Genomic DNA, 24,180 nt, shown 5'->3' on the forward strand with positions numbered 1-24,180 from the left:
TGGTTAGTCTAAAATTGATTGGTACAGTCTCTTAATGATTGATTACGGTTAAATATCAAAATCTTCCATTTATGGCTTGAACAATAGATTATTTGGGGTCAATAATCGATTGGCTTAATCGCTTATGGAATTCATTTTGCTCATTGATTATTTCCAAATTTAAACCACAATATGGTCTATAAATAAATAACTTCTCAATCATTTCATTTCATCTGAAGAAATAAGCTTTTGTTCTCACTTAATTTCTCTCTCATTATTTTCTCTAAATCTATCATTTTCTGACATATACTTTGTCATTAGTGCTTTGAGAGTATTCTTGAGTCTAGGTGAGAATCATTGTTTTGGGTGAGGGCTTAATTGTAATTTACCAAGAGTATATTGTTTCTTGAGTAAGATATACTTATATAAGAAGTTGTTTGGTTGTGAGCTAAACTAGTAAAAGCTTTTGTGTGGTTTGGGGGATTGTCTTAGGAAGTCTTTGCTTGGTTCGTGAGTTTCTCCAAGAAGAAAAGCTATGTTTGAGTTCATGAAGACCAACCATCAAAATCTCCATAATGGTTCTTGAGTTCATCCCGATGTAAATGTTTTGTCAGTTCGAGATTAACCAATGTAAAATCTCATCTTGGTTCGTGAGTTTAGCTTGGCGTAAAAGCTTTGTTGGTTTGAGATTAGCATATGTAAATTCTCAACTCGGTTTGAGGCCATGCCTTATAAACCCTGGTTAAGTTTGAAGGATAGCTAGCTCAAAACTCCATATCGGCTCAGAGGATAGCCAATGTAGAACTCTATCTTAGTTCGAGATCAGCCCGTGGAAAATATTTGTTTGGTTTGGAGATAACCACTATAAACCATGCTTGTTTTTTGGTTGGGAGTTAGCTTTTAAACTTTCTTTCCTTGTATAAGGAGGTTCGCAAGCATATCCTTCTAAAAACTCTCAATATTAATGGATACTCTCAAGAAGAATTCTTGGGGCTATAAGTAGGTCACTTTAAGTTAAACTTGTATAAATATATGGTTTCTCTCTCTCTCTCTCTCTCTCTCTCTCTCTCTCTCTCTCTCTCTCGTATAAGAAAATGTTTAAATTAAATACTAAGTTAATCAGGGAACATGATAATATTGAAAAGAGTAACTTAGAACTTAAAGATTATATTGAGTTTCTAGAAAATATGTCTAAAACCTTAAGACATGAAATTGCTAATATTAGAACCAATCTAGTAAGTGTGAGACTTGTGTCTTTATGAAAAAGGAAGTGAAAGATCTACACGAGTTCCTAAGTAAGTTTACTAAGGAGAAAGAAAAAATAGATTTGATTCTTTAAAATCAAAGGTCTTCCTTGAACAAAACAAGATTATGCTTTAAATCAAGTAGAGCACATACTAAAGGCTTTAACATAAAGAAATTAAACTTTCTTATTTTGTTATGATAAATTAAGAATTTATAAAGGTAATCAACTTATACCTCTTAGAGCTATTGGGCTTGTTTGTTTTAGCTTTAAAAAAAATATTTTTTATTTTTATTTAAAAAATTATTTTTATAAAAATGATATTCAAAATGTTACAAGTTTTTTTCAATTCATTTTTTTAAATCGAAGACTAATTTTGAAATTCTATAACATAAACATAAATTATTGAAGATCAAATCATATTTGAAATCGCAAATTTTTCAAAAATTTGTATTTAAAAAATGATTTTTATGACAATCTATTTGAAATAACTTCAAAATTATGTGATTTCTTTTAAATTTGACCTCCAAAAAAAATTTCAATAAAATGATGAAATACCTAAAATAAAATTTTAATAACTATTCAAATCAAATTTTCATTTAAAGTTTTTATGAAAAGTTTCTTTGCAAATTTTTTAACAAAATTATATTACATTATAAAAATCATTTTTAAAAAAATCTGAAACAAACGGTCCCACTAACACACTAGGACCCAAAAAGATTTGGGTACCAAAGGTGAAAACCTGATTTATTTTGCAGGGATAAAGTCAGCCGACTTAGTCACTCTATTTACAACCACCCAAATCACATCATTTCCCTTAGGAGTACTTGGCAACCCTGTAAAAAAGTCCATCGAGATATTGTCCTACTTCCATTCAGAAAAATCCAACGATTGCATCAGACTATAAGTTTTCTGATGCTTATTCTTTGACTTCTGGAAAGTCAAACAAGCGTAAACAAACTGCACAATGTATCTCGTCGTTCCTGGCCACCCAAAACATCTTCTTAAAGTCTTGGTACATTTTAGTAGCCCTAGGATAGACACTTAAACTGCTTCTGTGACTTTCCTCTAAAATCATTCTCTCAAGCTCTGGCACATCAGGTATACATACTTTATTTCAAAACCTCAAAATTCCATTCTTATCAATTTTAAAGTCCTCAACTTCACTTTAGTTAACTGATATCGAACGATTCAACAAACCAACATATAACTGCTGACTCTCTCTATAATCTCTTTAAGAAGACCATTTAGTCAGCTCCAGCATACTCAATCTCACACTATTAGTAGTCATCTCACACACTAGCTTAAGCCTCTGAATTAGTCAATCAAATCCAACTCTCCAACCATCAATGCTAATGTGTGCAAGGATTTTAGACTCGAAATATTTGCTACAATTGGTTTTACCAGGATGGTAATTCAAATCAACATCATAGTCCTTCAAATATTCTAACCGTGTCAGATATCTCAAACTCCAATGATTACTGAACACCTCGAACCTCGACCAAATAACTAGTGCCTATATATCTTCAGCACAAATACTACAATTTCCCACTCCAAATCACATGTAGGATAATTCATCACATGAATCTTTAATTTTCCCAAAGCATAATAGATAACCCTTCACCTTCGTCAAACTCAGGTTCCTGTTCTAGAGGTAAGTCACATATATCTTCAGGAAAAACATCAGGAATCACATACCATTGGTACTTCACTAGCCGTCACATTTATTATCCATTCTCCGAGAAGAAAACCTTAACAACACCTAATATTTCTCCCTCAAAAATACATCTCAACTTGACTAGTAGGCAAGAATCTCGAATACACATCCACTTCGGTTTCGAAAAAACCACACAGCTTTAATATCACCCGAACCCTTGCAATCAACAACTTGTTGCACTAACTCTTCACACCTGCAGCAACACAGAGAAACAAATGATTCTCCCCCACTTGTTTCAATACCGCTCATGCTAAAAAGAGGTCAAGGAAACAAATGAGTATCGACTGTGTTTCACACACATGTCGCATACTAGGAAACAAACAATACAAAAACCTGGCTGGCTTGATGGACCATTATGTGATACCACTATGTAACACCTTAAAACCACATACTTTATTTTTATAGAAAATTCACACGTGGGATGTTACTTCACCGAAACACTGATACATAAACATGCGACTTTAAGTACTATTCACTCGACAACACTATTCAACCGAAATCATTATTCACTCGAAAACACTATTCACCCCAAATCATTATTCACCCAAAATCTCGATTTTCTAAAAAAGTACTCTAAACTGTTTTGAAATTGCTCTGTTGATAATTTTACACGAGTGATAATTCTATTGAACTGTATTGGCTTTATTGACACTCTAACAGGATAAGAAAATCACTTAAATTAATCAAATAACTCTAGATGACAAATATCTCCAACTTAACTATAAAGTATTATAATTAATAATAATAATAATAATAATAATAATATAATTATTATAAAACAAATTAAATTGAGACATAGTGTTTCTGTAACCATTATCCAAGTCACATGGTGTTGCTGCTACGAAACTTATAATAAATGCTACAATATTTAAATTGAATATTGATAATGAGTATTATTATAAAGAATTACGAAAACAAATTTCATCTTATTTTAATTGAATGCACTTCAATTGTAATTAAATATATTTTAATAAAATAAAAACATATCATTTTGATTATATCATATATATATATATATATATATATATATATATATATATATATATATATATATATATATATATATATATATATATATATATATATATATATATATATATATATATATATCGTATTTGAATTTAAATAGAACCCAAATCCCAAGTAAATATGGTACAGTCATATATCAATCATACAACAATAAGACAATCAAATGGGATTCAAACAACAATAAGATAGGAGAAGAAAAATCAATTCAAAAGAATTTAAGTCAAATGAGACTTATCCCAAATCCCATAGGATCATAATAGCAAACACATAAAAATATATAAAATAATCATTGATAACAATTATACGGCAACAAAAATGAGATTTATCCAAAATCCCACATAACATCAAACACAAAAAAGCAGAAAAATCGACGATGGCCAAATGAGATTTATCCCAAATCCCATTTGATAGTAATAGAAAAACACAAAGAAACTAATATAAAAATCTAGCCAAAGATGGCGCTGATGGGAGGGTAAGGGAACCCTCACCATCGTGCTACCTAACAGTCACCTTACAGTAAGTAATTCTCCCCATTACCTGATAAAATCATTTTTTTTAAACTTTACGAATTCCTGGGTTCCTTCCTAACAGCTACTTTTGTAAAATTCATTTTTTTTTGTTTTTCTTTTTGTCCTCCACGTACCTTAACTAGATATAATAACATATTATCCATATTCCCAAACTAAAGTAAAAACTTTTTAATTCCAAATTACCATAAAAACACCCTATTACTATCCCAATCCCATTTGAATAGCTTCAGATAAACTCTACTATCCAACTTTCCCGCCCACCCACCATGCAACTTCCTTGCTCCAAAGAAAGAATAGTCCCCCTAGTTTGACCATCTTTCTGCGAATGATAGACAGAGCTCAACTTAACTTAGTCCTCGATTATTCCTACAAGCTATCCCAAAACTTGGACGTAAATCTCATACCTCTATCATAAATAATAATCGACGGAATACCATGTAATTTCACCATCCCACTGATATAGATTTATGTTATCTTGAGCAACGGAAAACTGATCTTTTGGGATAAAGTAGGTTGACTTAGTCAGTCTGTCTACAACAACCCAAATCGCATCATTTCCTTTATGAGTACTTGGCAACCCTGTAAAAAAGTCCGTCGAGATATTGTCCTACTTCCATTCAGGAATATCCAACGATTGCATCATTATACAAGTTTTCTGATGCTTATTCTTCCAATTCTAGCAAGTCAAACAAGCGTAAACAAACTGCATAATGTATCTCTTCGTTCCAGACCACCAAAAATGTCTTCTTAAGATCTTGGTACATTTTAGTAGTCCTAGGATAGACACTTAAAATGCTTCTGTGACTTTCCTCTAAAATCATTCTCTCAAGATCTGGCACATCAGGCATACAAACTTTATTTCAAAACCTCAAGATTCCATTCTTATCAATTTTAAAGTCCTCAGCTTCACTTTAGTTAACTAATACCGAAAGATTCAACAAATCAACATATAACTTATGACTCTCTCGATATTCTCTTTAAGGATACCATTTAGTCAGCTCCAGCATACTGAATCTCACACTATTAGTAGTCATCTCGCACATTATCTCAAGTCTCTTAATTAATCGATCAAATCCAACTCTTCAACCATCAATGCTAATATGTGCAAGGATTTCCGACTTGAAACATTTGCTACAACATTGGTTTTACCAGGATGGTAATTCAAACCAACATCATAGTCCTTCAAAAATTCTAACCATGTCATATATCTCAAACTCCCATGATTACTGAACACTTCGAACCTCGACCATATAACTAGTGCCTCCATATCTTCACCACAAACACTATAACTACCCACTCAAAATCACAGGTAGGATAATTCCTCACATGAATATTTAATTGTCCTGAAGCATAATAGACAACCTTTTACCTTTGTCAAACTCAAGTTCACGCTCTAGAAGTAAGTCACATATATCTTCAAGAAAAACATCAGGAATCACACACCATTGGTACTTCACTATCCGTCACATTTGTTATCCATTCTCCGAGAAGAAAACATCAACAATACATAATATTTATCCCTAAAAAATATATCTCAACTTGACTAGCAGGCAGGAATCTTGAATACACATCCACTTCAGTTTCGGAAAAACCACACAACTTTAGTATCACCTGAACCCTTGCAATCAACAGCTTGTTGCACTAATCTTCACACCTGCAGCAATGGAGGCACGGGGAAGACCCATATACCATCGCAGGGAGGAGTCCTTAAATATGCCAAATTGAAGCTTACACTTTAGAGATTCAAATGCTCCTATGAATGCCATCAATGTGTGGATGGATGAAACATGCTCGTAGGGATCACCATACTCATCAAACTTGTCCAGAGAGGGAGGTTTGAATCCCTCTAGAACGGGCGCCCCCATATTTCATCTAAGAATGGATAGGGGTCCAAAAATTCCATCTCCTATGAGGGATTGGACTTCTGTTGGCGTTGCCTAATGTTGTGGACATTATTCTCTAATATCTAGTTATAGAAGCGAAATTCGTCCATGGCGGTACGCGTCTTCGCCAGGACATCGGCATCACTGCTGCCACTAGTACCTTTTGGCATATGGGATGGAGCTCTCCTATTAACCGTGTTCGAGAGTAGGGCAAAGATGATGGAAGTGAGTAGGGTGACGATGATGAAGAATATATGGCCTAATTTAGGTTTATTGGGGCCTTACGAAGGTGTTAAAGTACTAGTCAAAAAGTAAATGTGTGCATGTACCCCTACGAAGGGAAAGGATTCTTAGAGGCCTTACTAGGTATATTACGATGTATGGTGGTTATGGATTTCCCACTGTGGTGAGAAGTCATGTATGTTATTATTTTATGGTAGTTTAGAGGTCCTTCTCATGTGAGGTGAAAGGCTAAGTTATTGAATGATGTGCTTAGTTATAAGCATATGTGAGTTTTGATCTATTATGCTTAAGATCTGCCCCTTTCCCCCTCGGGGGAGACTTATTTATAGAGACTTCTTGGGCCTGGGGTTTGGATAACCCTTAGGGGTGGAAACCACTCCCTCGTGATCAGGGGAAGTTGTTGACCACCTAATCTTCAAGGAGTAATGGAGGACTCTGTCTTCTTTGACTAATGGTGTTACACCCGTCATCAGTGCCAAGGGCATACCCTCTATTCTTACGAAGAAACTTCCTTGGTGATACCGCTTCTTGGCAAGTGCACCCTTGTTTAGGATACTCACAAATATAACATTGCACAATGGAATCTAAGACCAAGGTCGAGTATGCAAACATAGGCAAAATAAAAAAGTAAGTCATTTAATGTAATAAAACATGTCACAAAACCCTCAACAGAAGAGAAACAAAGAACCACTGAGTCCTCTTAAAAAATGAAAATAAAGGTAAATCAGTTGTTGTTTATGATAAGGAGGCTAAGTCATAGGGTAAATCGGCCAAGGGAAAGAAAGAGGAGGAAAGAAATAATAAGGACAAAGAAAATAAGAGGAAGAGAGAGGAAAAACCACAACCAAGTAGGAAAAGAAACAGGCCTCAGGCCTAATTGTTATTTCTAACCCATCATGTTTAGTTTACTGCAATTTAACTTATGTTTTTATGTTGTGCCATAACACATCAGGCTGACAGTGAGGACATTGTCCTTACTTTAAGTTTGGGGGTAAAGGCACCTATATATGGGGTCTTCTAGCATAGACCCACTTGTTTTTATAAATGTCTATTTGAGCAACTGCACCTTAAGGTGCATTTAACCATTTTTTAGTTAAACTTTGCTAAAACAGACTTTCATAAAACCAAGTTGGTATATGTTATCAAATTCCACGCACACACACACACACACACACACACACACACACACACACACACACACACACACACATATATATATATATATATATATATATATATATATATATATATATATATATATATATATATATATATCTATATATATATATATATATATATATATATATATATATATATATCAGAATTTGTACAAACTTAGGAGACTTCTAATTAGACTACTAACAATATTGGAAACAAAGTCTTGATCAGAATCAATGCACCAATTTGAGATTTAATGATAACCTCTATCACGCCAAAAGATGTCAGAAAAGTAGTTAGCCTTTTAAGAAATTTGAATTGTTCTAAAGTATGGTATATGATTCATTATAGGATTTAGTTTAGTGGAGGTAAGCACTAGTAGATAAGGCTAGCACAAGGATCTACTGCATTTACTAAAATGTTATAAAGTACACACAAGTTTTCAAAAAGAATGAAAATGCCAAAGAACGTAATGAATAAAGTTCTTGTGCCTAAAATTGGAGGAACAATTAATGTCTTCACCATTAGTAACATGTTTGACTCATTACAAGTGATATCCCATCAGGTGAAAAGGTGGAGCATCTAGTAAAAGTTACTAAGAAAAATTATGCAAGTAGAATCCTCAACTTCAAAATGAACCAAAAAGCCAAAACAAAAAGTAAGCTAGTTAATCCCCCTACCAAAACTGAACAAAATGAAATCTTGCACCATAGGATAGAGCAACCAAACTAATAATTAGGATAATTATCTTTAATGAAGACTTCTAGCATGATAGATAACATCATCTCTCTCTCTCTCTCTCTCTCTCTCTCTCTCTCTTACACACACACACACACACACACACACACACACACACACACACACAAGGCTAAATATAACAAACACCAAGTTATGTCAATTTTTGGATGTGTTCCTCTTAGATAAATTAAGAGTTGCATGAAATGTGTTGCTAAAGTAAGAGATGAGAGAAGTTTTTTTATAGATTATTTGTCACATCACCTGAGAACACGCAATGATTCAAGTTTGGGGTGTGATAACTCACAATGTGTGAGGTATTCTATCCCTTAATACTTGATGTTTTTTTTTGTTATTAAGTAAGTTTGTTAGGATATTTTAAGTTTATTTTGTTGTTTTAATTAATTTTTTGAAGAGCTCAATATGTTATCTCTTTTGTGAGTTTTTATGTGTTTGTCACACGTGTTGTTCCCTGCGGGATGGAAACTGTACTACCTAGAGCTGATTCAAATGCAGAGAGAAGGAACGTGTTGTGATTAATCAGCCAAAACCAAAGAATATCCACAAGGTCCATGATCCAATGACAAGAAAAAGCCCTAAAAGTTAGAGGGTGTAAAAGGAGCCGCTTGGACGAAATTGAGAGAGGTTTAAAAGTTGGAAACTTGAGAAATACACTGAATAATTATCTTACTGAATGAGAAGAAGAAGACGTTTGAACCATAGTGAAGAGCTACTTCCTTCCATTCCCTGTTGAAGAGGTGCTAAGCATTCAGGTGTGGCTAAATTGTTCTCCTCTTGATTGAAAGATTGCAAGGAGTAGAGTGACATACTTAGGTTTACATTTTATTTTCATCCGTGTTTAGAAATGTTGAATGTAAGAGCTTACATTGTTGTATTTCTTCTGCTCATCATGAACTAAAACTCTTTATGTTGAGCAATGTAAAGTTTAATGAAAACTAGTGTTTTGTGTTAACATGGTGTGATTTGAAGTGATATATATTATTCTATGTCAAATATGGATATACATTTGTTTCTTTGATTGATCACCTTAGAAATAGGTAAAAGTTGGTTAGGGGTTGAGAGAATCATTAACTAATGAACTTTATAAGAATAGTATGATATACATATTCACTAGATTAGTCACTTTAGAAATAAAGGACTACAATCATAGGGGAAAACAGAAGATGGAAAAAGACATGCTTTATGTTATTGTGAGATCTCGAGAGTTGTTCCCTTGACTTATTGCATATGCCTTCATGTTATAGACATACACCACTGGATCACCTTATGCCTCATCTGTCACGACATATCTCATTACACACACACACACACACACACACACACACACAAAATATGGACTTCATTAGATGGGTCATTACCCAACATGCCTATTATTGTTGATTAACTTCTTTATCTTCACTTATATTTTATTGTATTTCAACCTAAACTTGTGATAAACCAATATTATTGTTATCCTTTTTTTGCTCATGGCTATTCACAAGATTTTGAAGCAAGAATCAGTTTAAGTTATCACAATCTATGTGGGATTGATACTCTTACTTTTACATCACTTGCTAGTATTTGATTGTGTATAGTTTCACATAACAATAGTTCACACAACAATAATCTAAGTACTAAAACTTCATGGCATGTTCTTCTCATGATTTACAAATATCTTTGTGATTGTGCATGAAGCGAAAATATATGTTGTTATCTATGATGATTTCAGGCCCAAGAGAACCTGGAAATGACATAAATGTTTATCTAATTCAATTTATTAAAGATTTAAGAGTTTTGTGAGAGGAATTCATTGATTTTGATGATGCATATTCAGGTGAAAAGTTTAAGAAGTGTGCCATGTTAATTTTCACAATCAGCGACTTTCTTGCATATGGTAATTTGTCTAGATACAACATTAAGGGATATAAAGTATGTACTATATATGCATCTAACACATGCTCCTACCAACTTCATTATGGAAAAAGACTATTTACCTTGGGCATCCCAAATTTCTAAAACCATATCATCCATATCGTAGATTACAGGAGGATTTTAATGGACACATGAGTTTGATATCGCTCATAAGCCCTTAATTGGGGAGGAAGTTTATAAATGAAAACAACATATTAATTTTATCTTTGGTAATAACCAAAAAAGGACCATTGAGAAAAATATATGGAAAAAGAGGTTGGTGTTCTTTGATCTTCCATATTGGTCTAGCCTCAACCTAAGACATTGTTTCGATGTGATGCATATAGAGAAAAGTGTGTGTTATACTTTGATTGGAACACTTCTAAACATTCAAGGCAAGACAAAAGATGGTAATAATTCATGTCTAGATATGGCGGGGATGAGTATACGACAAGAGTTGGCTCCAGAAGAATAAGGAAACTTAACATATTTCCCCCCAACATGTCATACTCTATCTGAAGCTAGCGGAAATATACTCGAATGCATCGCACGCTCGAACATACAACAGAGTCACCATCGAACTTTATTTATTCCCTAAGTAAAGGGAAAACATTTATAAAACCTGGGGGAAATATATATGTTGGGTAGGGAAGTCGGTTATGTAAGGGGAAGGTATTAGCACCCCTAACATCCATGGTACTCCATGGGAACCATTTTGATTATTCTCGCTCGAATAGGTGTTATATTAAGATTACTCGCAAAGAATGGGAAAAAGGAAAAGAAATAGATAAAGCGCTCGGTGAGGATTAGGGCCCTCATGCCTATGTATCCTCATGGTGCAATGAGGAATTCAGAGCTCCGTAGTTCAAAGAACTAGTGGTGGGAGATGAAAAGAATCGTGATCAGGGTATGGTCTGAACCAAAGGATAATGTTTTGAACTCCAACAAGGGGTGAAAATATGAACCCAAGAGTAAATTGGCTTTTACCAATACATGGCCTAGCATGGATGACACTATAGGGTAATGCCAAAAACAAGGTGAATTAAGTGTTTGGGGATGATCCAAACAGCTCTCAGTTCACAAGGTAACGCAAGATGGAGCACAAAGAGGTAGTGTATTTGGATCTAAGATAATTGATATATCACATGGAGTGAATGAAGGTAGTATATGAATGCATCACGGAGACGAATGAAATGAAGTGACCAAAGTCATATAATTGAAGTATTTGGTAACAAGTGACTGAATAGGTATAGTTTTAAACTGAAAGGTAAGATATATTGGAATCTAGAGGAGAAATGGGATCTATACCATAGAGGGAAACAACATTAATCGATATGGGGACTAGCATGGCTATCACTATACGGTATTTATCCAAAAAAGAAGGAATTAAATGTTTGGGTATGAGCCAAACAACTCTAGGGACAAATGTGGACTGTCGTTATATCTTCCTAAAAGGGTGTATATGGAATTCCAAAGAAATATGTATTTCAATGTCAAAGAAACAATATGTCACTAGGGTGAACGATTTATGATCGAAGATAGATAATAGATCCTGGAAGATATGAATGGTGCCCTAAGGCGAAAGGAATAATTAGAAGTATGCTCACCAATGATTCGCATCCTCGTGCCTACGTATTTTCATTGTGCAATGAGAAAATCAGAGCAATCGTAGTTCATGGAACCACGAGAACAAAGAGAGACATTGAAAGTGATGAAAAGTATAACTTGCACCAACAAAATGGTATCAAGGGAACCCCCAAATGGAAGGAACTTGGAACCAAAGAGTAAATCGGTGTTTAAACCTAAAAAGACTGAATTAAATGTCTGGGATGATCCAAAAAACTCTTGATTCACAAGACAGAATGCCACTACATCGTCCTAAAAGGGTATAGGCAGGGCTCAAGGGAAAGTATTATTATGTACAAGGAATAATATATCACTGGCTGGGGAACAAACAGTTCGAGATCAAAGAAGAATAGTATATTGGATCCGTGAAGGAGATAGACTCTGAATCAAAGAGTAAATTGGTGTCTAAGCTAAAAAAGAATGAATTATATGTTTGGGGATGATCCAAACAACTCTCGATTGATGAGGTGGAGTGTCGCTATATCGTCCTAAAAGGATGTACAAGGAGAAGTATATTTGATCTCAAAAAGATGGTATTGATCGATGAATGAAGAATGGTGTGTTAATAAATATGGTAGCTCCCGAAGAATCTGAATTCTCCTACCCACGTATCCTTATAGTGCAATAAGGAAATCAGAGCATTTGTAGTTCAGCCCACTAGGGCTGAAAAAAGATGATTGAGGAGGAAAGAAGTTATTGATTGAATGATTATGGAATATGAAGAGACTTGATAGTTGATTGATAAGAATCACACTAAAGTCTATGAATAAGAGTGAATGCTTTGAATAGCTAGGGCATATGCCCCATACGCAAAGTCACTCTAGACAAGGATAGGAGAAACTTCGTCTCATCATTCCTTATTACTTAAGGCTCATGGTGTATGATACTTCTCATAACTGACAAGTTGTTAGAGAATAATCTTCACTATAGGTCCTTGTTTTGATGTTGTTTTGTATGAAGAAGACTTGGTAGTTTACTCGATTTGTATTGCACTAAAGTCTATGAATAAGGGTGAATGCTTTGAATAGCTATGGTTTATGCCCTGTACGCAAAGTCACTCTAGACGAGGATAGGAGACACTCCGTCTCATTATTCCTTATCACTTAAGGCTCGTTTCGTACAATTTCAATCGTATTTACCAAGTGTTGACCTTTGATTTATCTTGTATAACCTGCTGCTTAGTATGACTGAGGATGCCTTGTTTAAGACGTTGACTTAAAACTTTGAGCTCCACAGCTTATAGGAAAAGTCTTATCAAGTGACCAAGGGTCTTTTGGTCATTCCAATTAGATTATGGGATTATACAAGGTCAGAGGATTTAGTTGATCAAAATTACTTTTGACCAACTTGAATCGTGGGTTTGATTTGATTTTGAGATTATGACTAGCCTAATCTAATGGTTAGAAATATTCACAAGCTACTCCAAAGGGGAACTTGCTTTGGTTAGTCAAAAATTCGATTAAAAATTCTAAGCCAAAATTCCTAAGGGATCATGCATTTGTATGGTCAAAATAATAAAAGAAACCCTTAAGGGATAAAATTGTCATTTCACAAAATCATTAATATTAAATTAAATCCTAATCATGAAAATCAATTAAAATCAATCAAATATAATTAGTTTTAATTTCCTAAAAAATCTAATTAAAACTAGGGTTAAATACACTTTACCCCCCTGTAATGTTAGCGAGTTTAGGATTACCCCCCTGGTAAAGTTATTTTTTCAATACCCCCTTATGTTATGTAGATTCCTTCATAGAACCCCCTAATATCCAGGTGGCATGGAATCTTGGTTTTTTATTTCAGACGTGGCTTTTTAATTTTTTTATTTTCACATGTGAATCTTCATTAGGTCTCCAGCATGGCATAAACTAGAAATTAGGGTTCCAAATCCATCCCTCTCTCTCTTCGTGAAATCCATCCCTATCCCAAATCCATCCCTCTCTCTCTTCGTGAAATCCATCCCTACCCCAAATCCATCCCTCTCTTCATCTTCGTCCGTGTCCCCTTCATCTGGGTTATGGGTGGCAGCAAGGCATCTTCCACGAGTGAAGTTGGAAACGGCTTACCAAGATGTGGATGCAATGAAACCATGAAGTTGTTGGTCTCCAAGTCAATTGAAAACCCCGGTCGCAAATTTTGGAAATGCAGGAATAATATGGTGAGCAATTTTGAAGCATTTTATTATTTTGAGTTTGATTTCGAAATTAATTGTTGGTGGTGTTTGTCTCAAATTGCAGAATGGGTGCGGTTTATTTTTGTGGGATGATTTGGTCAGTGAGTTTGCAGTGAAAGAAACCAATCCGTCCGGATGCCGCCAATGTGAAGTCAACAAGGCTTATTTGATTGAATTTGCTAAAGAGATTGTTGAGGAGATAGATTGCAGAGTCGGAAAGCTTAACAAGTTAGAAAAACTGAAGAAAAAGATTGCAATGGAAAAGAGGAAAAATTTATGGTTAATGTTTGTAATTGGTCTGTCATGGATGTTGATAGCAGCAATGGTTAAGTTAGTCTAATGAGTCTGTCATGTAATTGTTATGTCATTAGTGTTTTTCAGCAATGTAATGTTGAACTTGTAATGTGTTCATCAATGAAATGTAATCTGTTCATCAATCTTAAACTGTCAGTGCAGCATCATTATTTGATTAAACTTTCAGCATTCAATCTACCAATAATGACAGAAAAAAGTTATATCATAATGAAAGAGCAAAATTGCAAAATCATCAGAAAACTACAGAACAATTTTATAGTCAGTAATTCTAAAGAAAATATGACATAGTAAACATATAAATAAATTGAAATATATTAATGTAGTCTATCTCTTAAACTTTTTCAGTGCAGAATTCAAGGTGAATGTAATTAAATACTTTGGCTTTTTCTTTAGGTCCTGCAGAATTCATGGTTTTGTTGTAAGATTAGTGCACAGACTAGCCATGGCTCTCTGCAGAATTCATGGTTTATGAAAAACAAGAAAAAAATGTGACAGACTAGCCATTGTGTTTTATAGACAATACACACCAATAATGTTAAACTGATACATTAGAATTGATCATCACAGTAAGTGCATATGTTTGTTACAAAAGGATTACAAAATACATGTCTTCAAAGATCAGTTGGCATTACAAAAGAGTTTTCCAAAAGGATTACAAAATACATAGCAGAAACATAATAATCAGTCCCTCATTTTGAAGTGGGTATGTCTTCATTTTCTGGTAGGGTAATTGGTTTGTCACTAGATATTCCTTCACCTGTTATGGGTCTTTTAAACCAACTCAACTTGATCCTCTCACTTTGCCTTCTTTTGATGATAGGTTTTTTTTCAACCCTTTTTCTGGATTGTTTTGTGATTGAGGCAGCCACACTAGATCCTGTTTGACTCATAATAGTTGGAACAGGCATATCAGTTGGAGGCTGTGGATCAGTTGGAACAGGCACATTTGTTGGAACAGTCATATCAATTGCAGTTGGGGCAGGCATATCAGATGCAGTTGGAACAGGCACATTTGTTGGAACAGTCATATCAGTTGCAGTTGGGGCAGGCATATCAGTTGCAGTTGGAACAGGCACATTTGTTGGAACAGTCATATCAGTTGCAGTTGGGGCAGGCATATCAGATGCAGTTGGCATATCATTTGCAGTTGGCATATCAGTTGCAGTTGGCACATGTCCTTTTTTAGGTTTTCTCTACAATGTAAGACACAATGTATGGTTGTCATCACAATGCATATCACAATGAAGAATGTAAGACAGAATGTAGAATGTAAGACAAAATGTATATCACAATGAATTACCTTTCTTTTAAGTGCATTGGGATCCTGAGTGGTAGCCTTACAAGTCATAGCATTGTGACCAAAATTATCACATTTGGTGCACTTATATGCAACACCAGATCTTCTCTTCCTTGCACCATCCTCTCCACTTTCTCTTATCCTAATCTTCTTAGGTCTACCAGGACCATTTTTATATGCAGGTGGTAGAGGTGGTTCCATCTCAACTTCTGGCCACATATCTTGACCATTGATTGGACTTACTGAAAATCCATAACATAGTGCAAACTTTTCTCTTGTGTAACAAGCATCAACAAATTCATCAGGGTTTTGCTTTCTATAACTCAGAGCAGCTACAACATGCCTACATGGAATTCCTACTAATTCCCAAAAATTACAACTACATGACCTTTTAGCAATGTCAACAATAAATTCATGTGTGTTGTAACTATGTGTAACCTGAAAAGTCTCAGCAATTGACCATGTTGGCAACCAATGACCACTCCTGAACACCTCATTATCTAACCTTCTCCTAGGTATTGGCATCACCTTATGTGGCCAATTTTCTAGTTTACTTGCAGAGGTGGATAACCTATTCATCAGATATTTTCTTATCCACTCACACATTGTGAGTATAGGTTTGTCCCTAGCAGCTAGAATGGTAGCATTAAAAGACTCTGAGATATTATTCATCAATGTATCACATTTAGGGTAAAAAGAAAAGGCATGCTTACACCAGCTTTTGGTAGGAACAGCCATCAACCAAGTCCAAGCATTGGGATCTGCATTCTTCAATTCATTCATCTTTTGGACCCATGCCTGATAGTATGTGGCTTTAGCAGCTCCCATCATTAAATCTCTAATAAGGGCTCCTCCACCAAACCTTTTCTTGAAATTAGCATACAAGTGCCTAAGACATAATCTATGCTCAATAGTATCAGACAATTCTTCAAATACAGCCACAAGTCCCTGATACAAAATAGAAATTTTTTCAACATTTAGAGAATAGAATAATTTGCAACAGAAAGATAGAGTTAAATACATACCTTCTGTTGATCAGGGATAAATACATATCTTCTATCCTGACCAATGTCCTCCATTAGTAGTTGTATAAACCATCTCCAACTCTCCTTTGTTTCATTTTCAACCACACCAAATGCCAAAGGGAAGTATTGATCATTAGCATCCCTGCCTACAGCAATAAGTAACTGTCCACCATACTTGGTCTTTAAGTGACATCCATCAACCCCCACAAATGGTCTGCATCCATGAATAAAGCCTTTCTTACAGCCATCAAAACAGAAATAAAATGACCCAAACCTTGGTTGTATGGATGGACTAGGTCTTTCTACATTTATCTTCACAGTGTTGCCATGGTTTACCCTTCTTAGTTCTTCTGCATACCTCCATATGGAAGCATACTGATTGTCAGCATCACCTTCAATTATCTTCTTGGCAATTAGCTTAGCCCTCCATGCTTTTGCAACAGTAATACCCACAGAATATGTTTGCCTCATATCTTGGATGATGTCTCTTATCCTGACTGTATCAGAAGTTTGCATCCTCTTTACCACATGCTTGGCCACCCACTTTGAGCTAGCAGACTTGTTGTTCAAAACCCTAGCACATGTGTGCTTATGTACAAGTGTTTTTATAGCAAAAGTCTCCTTGTGGCCCACCTTAGAGCATAAGACTAAAAACCCACATTTATGCTTACACACCACCCTTACCCTATCTCCCTCATTTTTCACAAAAGAAATTTCCCTCCCATTAAGCACTGACCACTCACGGATAGCTGCCCTAAAGTCATCAAGTGTGTTGAATTCCATACCTCACTTGAATATAAAGTCTTTGTTTAGATGCTCTTTCCTAAACCTAGCATACTTGGGCCTTTCTTCATCACAAGAATCATCTGGGTCAGAACTATTCAACTCATCACTATAGTATACATCATCTGAATCCATACTCTTATTGGGCTCCTCCATACTGTTATTGGGCTCCCACCTAATAGGCTTAGTAACATCTATTCCTTCAAAACCATCAAAATAAGCAGTAGCTCTTTCATCTTCACTGTCATCTAACCCCTCTACCTTCTCCTCATCTAACCCATCAATTCCATTATCAGGGGGGTGGTCATCATCATTCACACATTTAGGTTCCCTATCAGCAGGGTCCATGTTCCCAGTACTATGTTCAACATACAAATCTCCTTTCACATTCATTGCACTAAAGTATAGAGCAAAATCATCAACAACATCATCATCTTTCCTAATCAGAAAAAAACCATCTTGAATTTCTAAAACTTTTGTCCATACCCTAACACAATCAGCCTTATACCCTAACCTACTCAACAACTTCTCAATGTTATCCATGTTCCAATTTGAAACATGTATCCCATTAACTGTCGTATCCGTACCCCCTCTGTATATAATTTCTTCTTCAAAAACCCTGTAAAATTCACCCCCATGGTGGAGTGTAACACTAAAGTGTTGTGAATCCTGTCAATATATTATATCCACATGTCAAAGATTGTTGATTTCAAAATTTTACCCTACGACATTGATGAACTTCAAATTTTTACTAACCTCGGACTTTGGACACTTCACTGAGCTCGTCTTCACTGAGCTGGATCGCTTCTTCGTATTCGCTGAGGTTGTCTTCATCTTCGTCTTCACTGCGGTCGTCTTTCTCGTTTGCTTCGTTCCCTGCATTCTTCTTCTTCGTCTTCGTCTTCCCCTGGAAATTTCGTCTTCGTCTTCCCTGCTATGTTCAGAACCCTAATTTTCTAAGGGGGTATTTGAAATTAAAAAGTGTAAAATGACACATAATCACTTTAACAAAATTAAAAATATGCCAGGTGTAGGACCTCTTATTAGATTCCATGCCACCTGGATATTAGGGGGTTCTATGAAGGAATCTACATAACATAAGGGGGGGTTTACAAAAAATATTTTTACAGGGGGGTAATCCTAAACTCGCTAACATTACAGGGGGGAAAAGTGTATTTAACCCTTAAAACTAATTATCAACATTTCTGAAAATTCAAATATTAATCCATTAGTAAAAGCTAACAAATAGCATAAAAGAAGCCCAAGGAAAGGGGTGGAGAACCTGAATATAGAGTGCAGAATTCAACAATAGGGGCTTTGGACCCAACATAATAAGCCCAAATACAAGGAAGTGTAGTTGGGTTGAGCAAGTATGTTGCTAAGCAAAACAGGGGTGTAGAAAGCAAAATATTGGGCTTAATGGCTAAGCCCAATAGAATTTGCAAAGGGACATATGAAAAAAAATTAAGCAACTCACTCTCTTCTCTACACATCATATTCCAATTCTCATGTCAAAACAGAACCACCACCGGAGCTCCGACACCACCGCGCCGGATGCGACAGAGTTGACCGAAATCAAGAAAAGGCATCATTTTCCTACTCCTCTCAACCTCTTACATCCTAACCTTTCATCTATTATAACTAGAAGTTAATCGATTCTGAAAATTGAGCCAATAAAGTCAAGAACCCTAAGCACAAAATCTAAAATTAAATGGGGATGAAGGATAATCAAACCGCCAAACCTTCGGGTTTTGATTCTCCACTACACAAGCTACATTTGGGGTATCAAAAATTCAGCAAACAAGAAAGGATAGAAAATCGCCGACCTGCAAGACAGAGGATTATCTTGGAACTTGCTGAAATTTGAAGGTGATGAAGAAGAAGAAGAAGTGAAAACCAGAGGTATGCTACTTTGAACCTTTAATCTTCTACTTCTACTATGAACTCCTCCTCTTCAAGAATCAACTCTGAAAATTTTTGAATTGAATTGTTGTTGTTGATGTTGATTATATGAGTATAGGGATGATTGTCGAATGCAAGAGGTTTATCTCTATTGATAACAAACTTCAATGTGAAGCTTGCTCAAATGGTGATTTGAGCTTTGGTGTAGGGAGAGGAATTGGAGAAGATGAAGTGAGAGGAGAAAAGTTGAATTTGCAATGAGTAATTTGAGAGTGATTCTGATTTTTGGTCATTCCCCTTGATTTGATGAGAGTGATTAGTTTATATAGATTATAGGTTTGGATCAAATGGAGGTTCGGAGTTAGTTTTGATGTGGCTTGGAATTAGTTAAATGAGGCTTGTAATTAGTTAAAATGGTTTGTAATTAGTTTGAATAGGTTTGGAGTTAGTTTGATGTGGTTTGGAGTTAGTTTGATATGGTTTAGAATTAGTTTGAGACTGTTATGAGTAACTCGCAAATGTTGAGAAGGTTGGTGAATTGAATTGTTAGGAGCTTGGTCCAATGCATGAATGACATGGTTGGTTGCTGCATAATTATGTAAAGATTTCAATGTGCATTGATGCAAGCATTGGAACTAGTTTGGAGTGCAAATGAAACTGTATTACTGCTGAAAATGCAGTATTTTGGCCCACTGTCCCAGGGGAAATTGATTTCCCAATCATGGTAATCGATTTCCATCATCCAGAAATGTATTATTTGGCTACTGGAGCAGGGGAAATCGATTTCCCAAACATGGTAATCGATTTCCATCACCTAGGAATGTATTTTTTCTTTGTTTTGATGCATGGGCTCATGTGTGAGGCATAATGACTTGGCTTTCTTTGAATAAATGAATGAAATGGAATTAATGGGTCATGGAATGACTTGATCAAATGGACAATGAATTTGTATCAATGGGACAATAAATCAAAGCATGAATGAATCTTGACATTTTAATAAAACCATGAAAGTAATGGATGAAGTGGGAATGAAATAAGACTCGGATCAAATGTATCATGAGGCCATGAGGTCAATGAAACATGAATGTAAACATACCTTGAATCAATCACATAACACCATGAATTAGGGTTTACTAGGTCAAATTTCAAAGTTGTGTATCAAATCAAGAACCTCAAGCCAGGTGAGAAGTCAACTCAAGTGGTGCATCAATGCCATGAACCACAACCAAGGTTTCCACTACCTCAATGCAAACCATATGGTTTACAAACCTCAAAGCCAAGGACTAGGGTTTTGATGAACCATAGATCAGAAAGCCAAACCAGTAAAGCACCTGAAAACCAATTATTCCTGATTAGGGTTTCAAACAAAGTCCAAAGCTCTACAGGCAACACCTCAAACCATGGACCCATAATCAGGGTTCAGAAGTCAGGTTAATTACACAGAAGGTCAAACACGAGATCCCATAGGAGCAAAGTCAAGATTTAGGGTTTCATCCCATAAGGTTTGCAATACCACAATCTTCAAGCAAAGCCCTTATTTTTACCAACCATAAACCTTGAATCTATGATGCCTATTAGCAAATGTTAATCATGAATAAATGATGCACATGAATGAAATATGAATGAGTCTCAAGCCATAAGTCATATGAGAAGCGAAAAGGGAGGACAAATTTTGGGGTACAACACTATCTAGAAAAGAAAAAAAACATTTGCAAGTGTTTGCATGGTATCAAAGTTTCCCAAGGGTACACATTAAATATAAAGAAACTTGTATCAATGACAGATCTCAAGTTAATTTTCTTAAGATCTCATGATTTCCATGTCTTGATGCAACAACTTCTACCAGTGGATATTTGTGGCATCTTACCAAAAAATGTAAGGGTAAATATAACCATATTATGCTTATTATTTAATGTTATATGTAATAAAGTATTTGATCTAAAAAAATTATATGAGTTGGAAGATGAGGCTGCAATAATCTTGTGTCAATTGGAGATGTATTTCTCTCTATCATTATTTGACGTTGTGGTTCACTTTATTATTCATCTTGTCAGGGAAATAAGATTGTATGTTCCAGTTTATTTAAGGTGGATGTGTCCAATAAAGAGATACATGAAGATCTTTAAAAGGTAGACAAAGAATCATCATCATCCTAAAGCTTCAATTGTTGAAAGGTACATCACAGAAGAAGTTGTTAAGTTCTGATCAAACTATTTATTAAAAGAAAACTCTATAGGAATTCCAAAGCCTCGTCATGATGGAAAATATGAAGGCAGAGGTAGTCAAGGTTTAAATTTTAAGTCAATGGCACGAGATGTAGTTCTTCAAGCACATTTATATATATTGAATAATGTTGATGAAGTTCAACCTTACTTATCTGCTCACAAAATTCTTATCAAGGACAAATTCCCCCAGATGAGTGACAAGTGGTTATTGAAAGAGCATAACAAGATATTCATAAATTTGTTTAATGAAAGGATTTCTAATGATGGGAGTGAACCTGAGACAATTAAATGGATGTCATACATGTCTAAATTTAATTTAGTAACTTAGATTGCATACAACATTAGTAAATTTTCCTTTAATCAAAATAAAAGGATGAAAGTAGTACATTACAAAATATTGGGGTTATGGTTGAGGCTGAATTCATTTTCTTCTCTAGTTCCAAAGATAAGAATCCTATAATGGCATCTAGATCGTACTTTTGGGTCATTAAAGAGATTTGAGAGATTGATTATGTTGTATTCAAAGTGCATTTATTTAAATGCAAGTGGATTGACAGTAACGCTAGCGTATAAATTGATGAGTTGGGATTCACATGGGTTGACCTTCGCAAGACAACTTATATGAACGGACCATTCATCATGGCATCCCGGGCAAAACAAGTGTTTTATGCCACTGGCCTTTCTAACATTATATGGTCGGTTTTTCTCCAAGGAAAACACATTCCTTGTAATGATAAAAATCAAGATTTAAATCTTGATATTCCCGAGACCTTTTCTTTCGCAACACATGTGCTTACTTCTTATGAAGAAGTTGATACAGATGATGTGCATGTTATTCGTTATGATCATGAATAATGCATGTGGGGAAACTAACAAGTAAATATTTTTTATTGTTTATTCATAATTTATTGAGATGTTATAATTTCTAAGTGTTATAATAACAAGTATTATTATTTCAAATTATAGGTGTTTAGAACAAGGCACGAAAAGATGATGGGTCACATTGTGCATTTGACTTCCTTCAGAATAATTAGTCAAATGCACAATAATTTTGTATATTGGTTATTTACTTGTTTTTTTATAATGATAGATATTTTTGGTTCATAATAGTTGTCATTTTGGTTTATATTCACAATTGTATTGTTGTTGTGTTCTATATATTTATGTTATAATTCACAAAAATATAGGTTATAATAATGAGATTTATGTAAAATCAAAAAATATATATTTAAAAAAATAACATATTTCATCACGGTTATTTCTTCCAACCATGGGGAAATGATTATTTTATCACCTCGATTATATGTAGCAACCATGGTTGAAAGGTAGTGATACACGCCATTTAAAAAACACCAAAATGGTGTTGTTGGATATCGAACCCATGATCTTTCCACTTTTTACTACGGTTGGTTATACCAATCATGGTGAAAAGCGATGTGTTGTCCATTTTATTACCACGACCAATATCCCGTGGTGGAAAATAGCATACTTTCTATCACACCTTTCGTTACCACGGACCATCAACTGTGAGGAAATCATTATTCCAACTGTGGTGATATATACTTTTTGTAGTGGTGGAAGCATTTAAAAGAATAAAACATTTTTCATGTAAATTGCCCTGGACCTTTGCCATTAACCTAGCTTTTATGATTCCAATGTATTATTGCTTTTCAAATCATCAACTGGACCATCTGCATACAAACCTCTTAAAAGCAATTTTTGAAGAAAATTCAAATTGAACAAGTATTTAATCATGAAAAAAATTTAAATTTTACAGTTATAGGCTTTAATCATCCTTGCATTCCACCCTTCTTCGGAAAATGTTTGCATGTCCTCAGGCATCAGACAAGGAATGACTTTTGAAGGGATTTCTCGCTTAGCCAAAGAATCCTTCCCTAGACTAAAATTGCAACAGAGTGTGTTAGACGCACACAAGGCTCGACATATAAGCCTTCTGTAACAACATTTCATACATGTTTTTCTCATTCAATTTTTATCTCCAAACACATCGTAATTAAAGGGAAAAAGGTGTTTAATAACATACTCGAATGTTTTTGGAAACTTGGGTGTGCTCATATACTCGGTACAAAATTAATGACACACCTAAGTCTATTATGCATGGAAATTGTTAGTAACATAATACAATAAAACAACAAATAAAAATTGTTCAACAAGCAAATAAATTAAAGTATTAAAAACTTCACATTGATGTATGAAAATGGTAGCATTGATCTAGTCATCACTTTCACTAGCCATTTCTTTACCATCCTCTTCTCCGCTCTTTTATTCTTCCTTTTCACCTTCCAATTATTCTTCCTCATCATCACCTTGTGTATGCTCATCTCCTCTCCTACTTCCACTAGCACCACCACTACAAAACTTTGAGTAAAATGGCTTATTTGTAGG

At 34.9% G+C, this 24,180-nt stretch overlaps 2 protein-coding genes across 2 annotated transcripts; one reads left to right on the top strand and one right to left on the bottom strand.

Moving 5' to 3' along the window:
• Positions 1-13,761: 13,761 nt before the first annotated feature.
• Positions 13,762-14,567, top strand: LOC127080268 (uncharacterized). Its single transcript, XM_051020595.1, has 2 exons — positions 13,762-14,212; positions 14,292-14,567. Exons 1-2 carry the CDS (start codon positions 14,072-14,074, stop codon positions 14,565-14,567), a joined length of 417 nt encoding a protein of 138 aa, XP_050876552.1. The 5' UTR covers positions 13,762-14,071.
• A 149-nt stretch (positions 14,568-14,716) lies between these two features.
• On the bottom strand, positions 14,717-17,647 carry LOC127080269 (uncharacterized). Its single transcript, XM_051020596.1, has 5 exons — positions 16,865-17,647; positions 15,843-16,787; positions 15,342-15,735; positions 14,880-14,938; positions 14,717-14,782 (listed from the first exon to the last, which is right to left on the bottom strand). The coding sequence occupies exons 1-5, from the start codon at positions 17,645-17,647 to the stop codon at positions 14,717-14,719; spliced, it is 2,247 nt and encodes a 748-aa protein (XP_050876553.1).
• Positions 17,648-24,180: the final 6,533 nt, after the last annotated feature.

Source organism: Lathyrus oleraceus, chromosome 5, assembly GCF_024323335.1.
Source record: "Lathyrus oleraceus cultivar Zhongwan6 chromosome 5, CAAS_Psat_ZW6_1.0, whole genome shotgun sequence".
Lineage (NCBI taxonomy): Eukaryota > Viridiplantae > Streptophyta > Magnoliopsida > Fabales > Fabaceae > Lathyrus > Lathyrus oleraceus.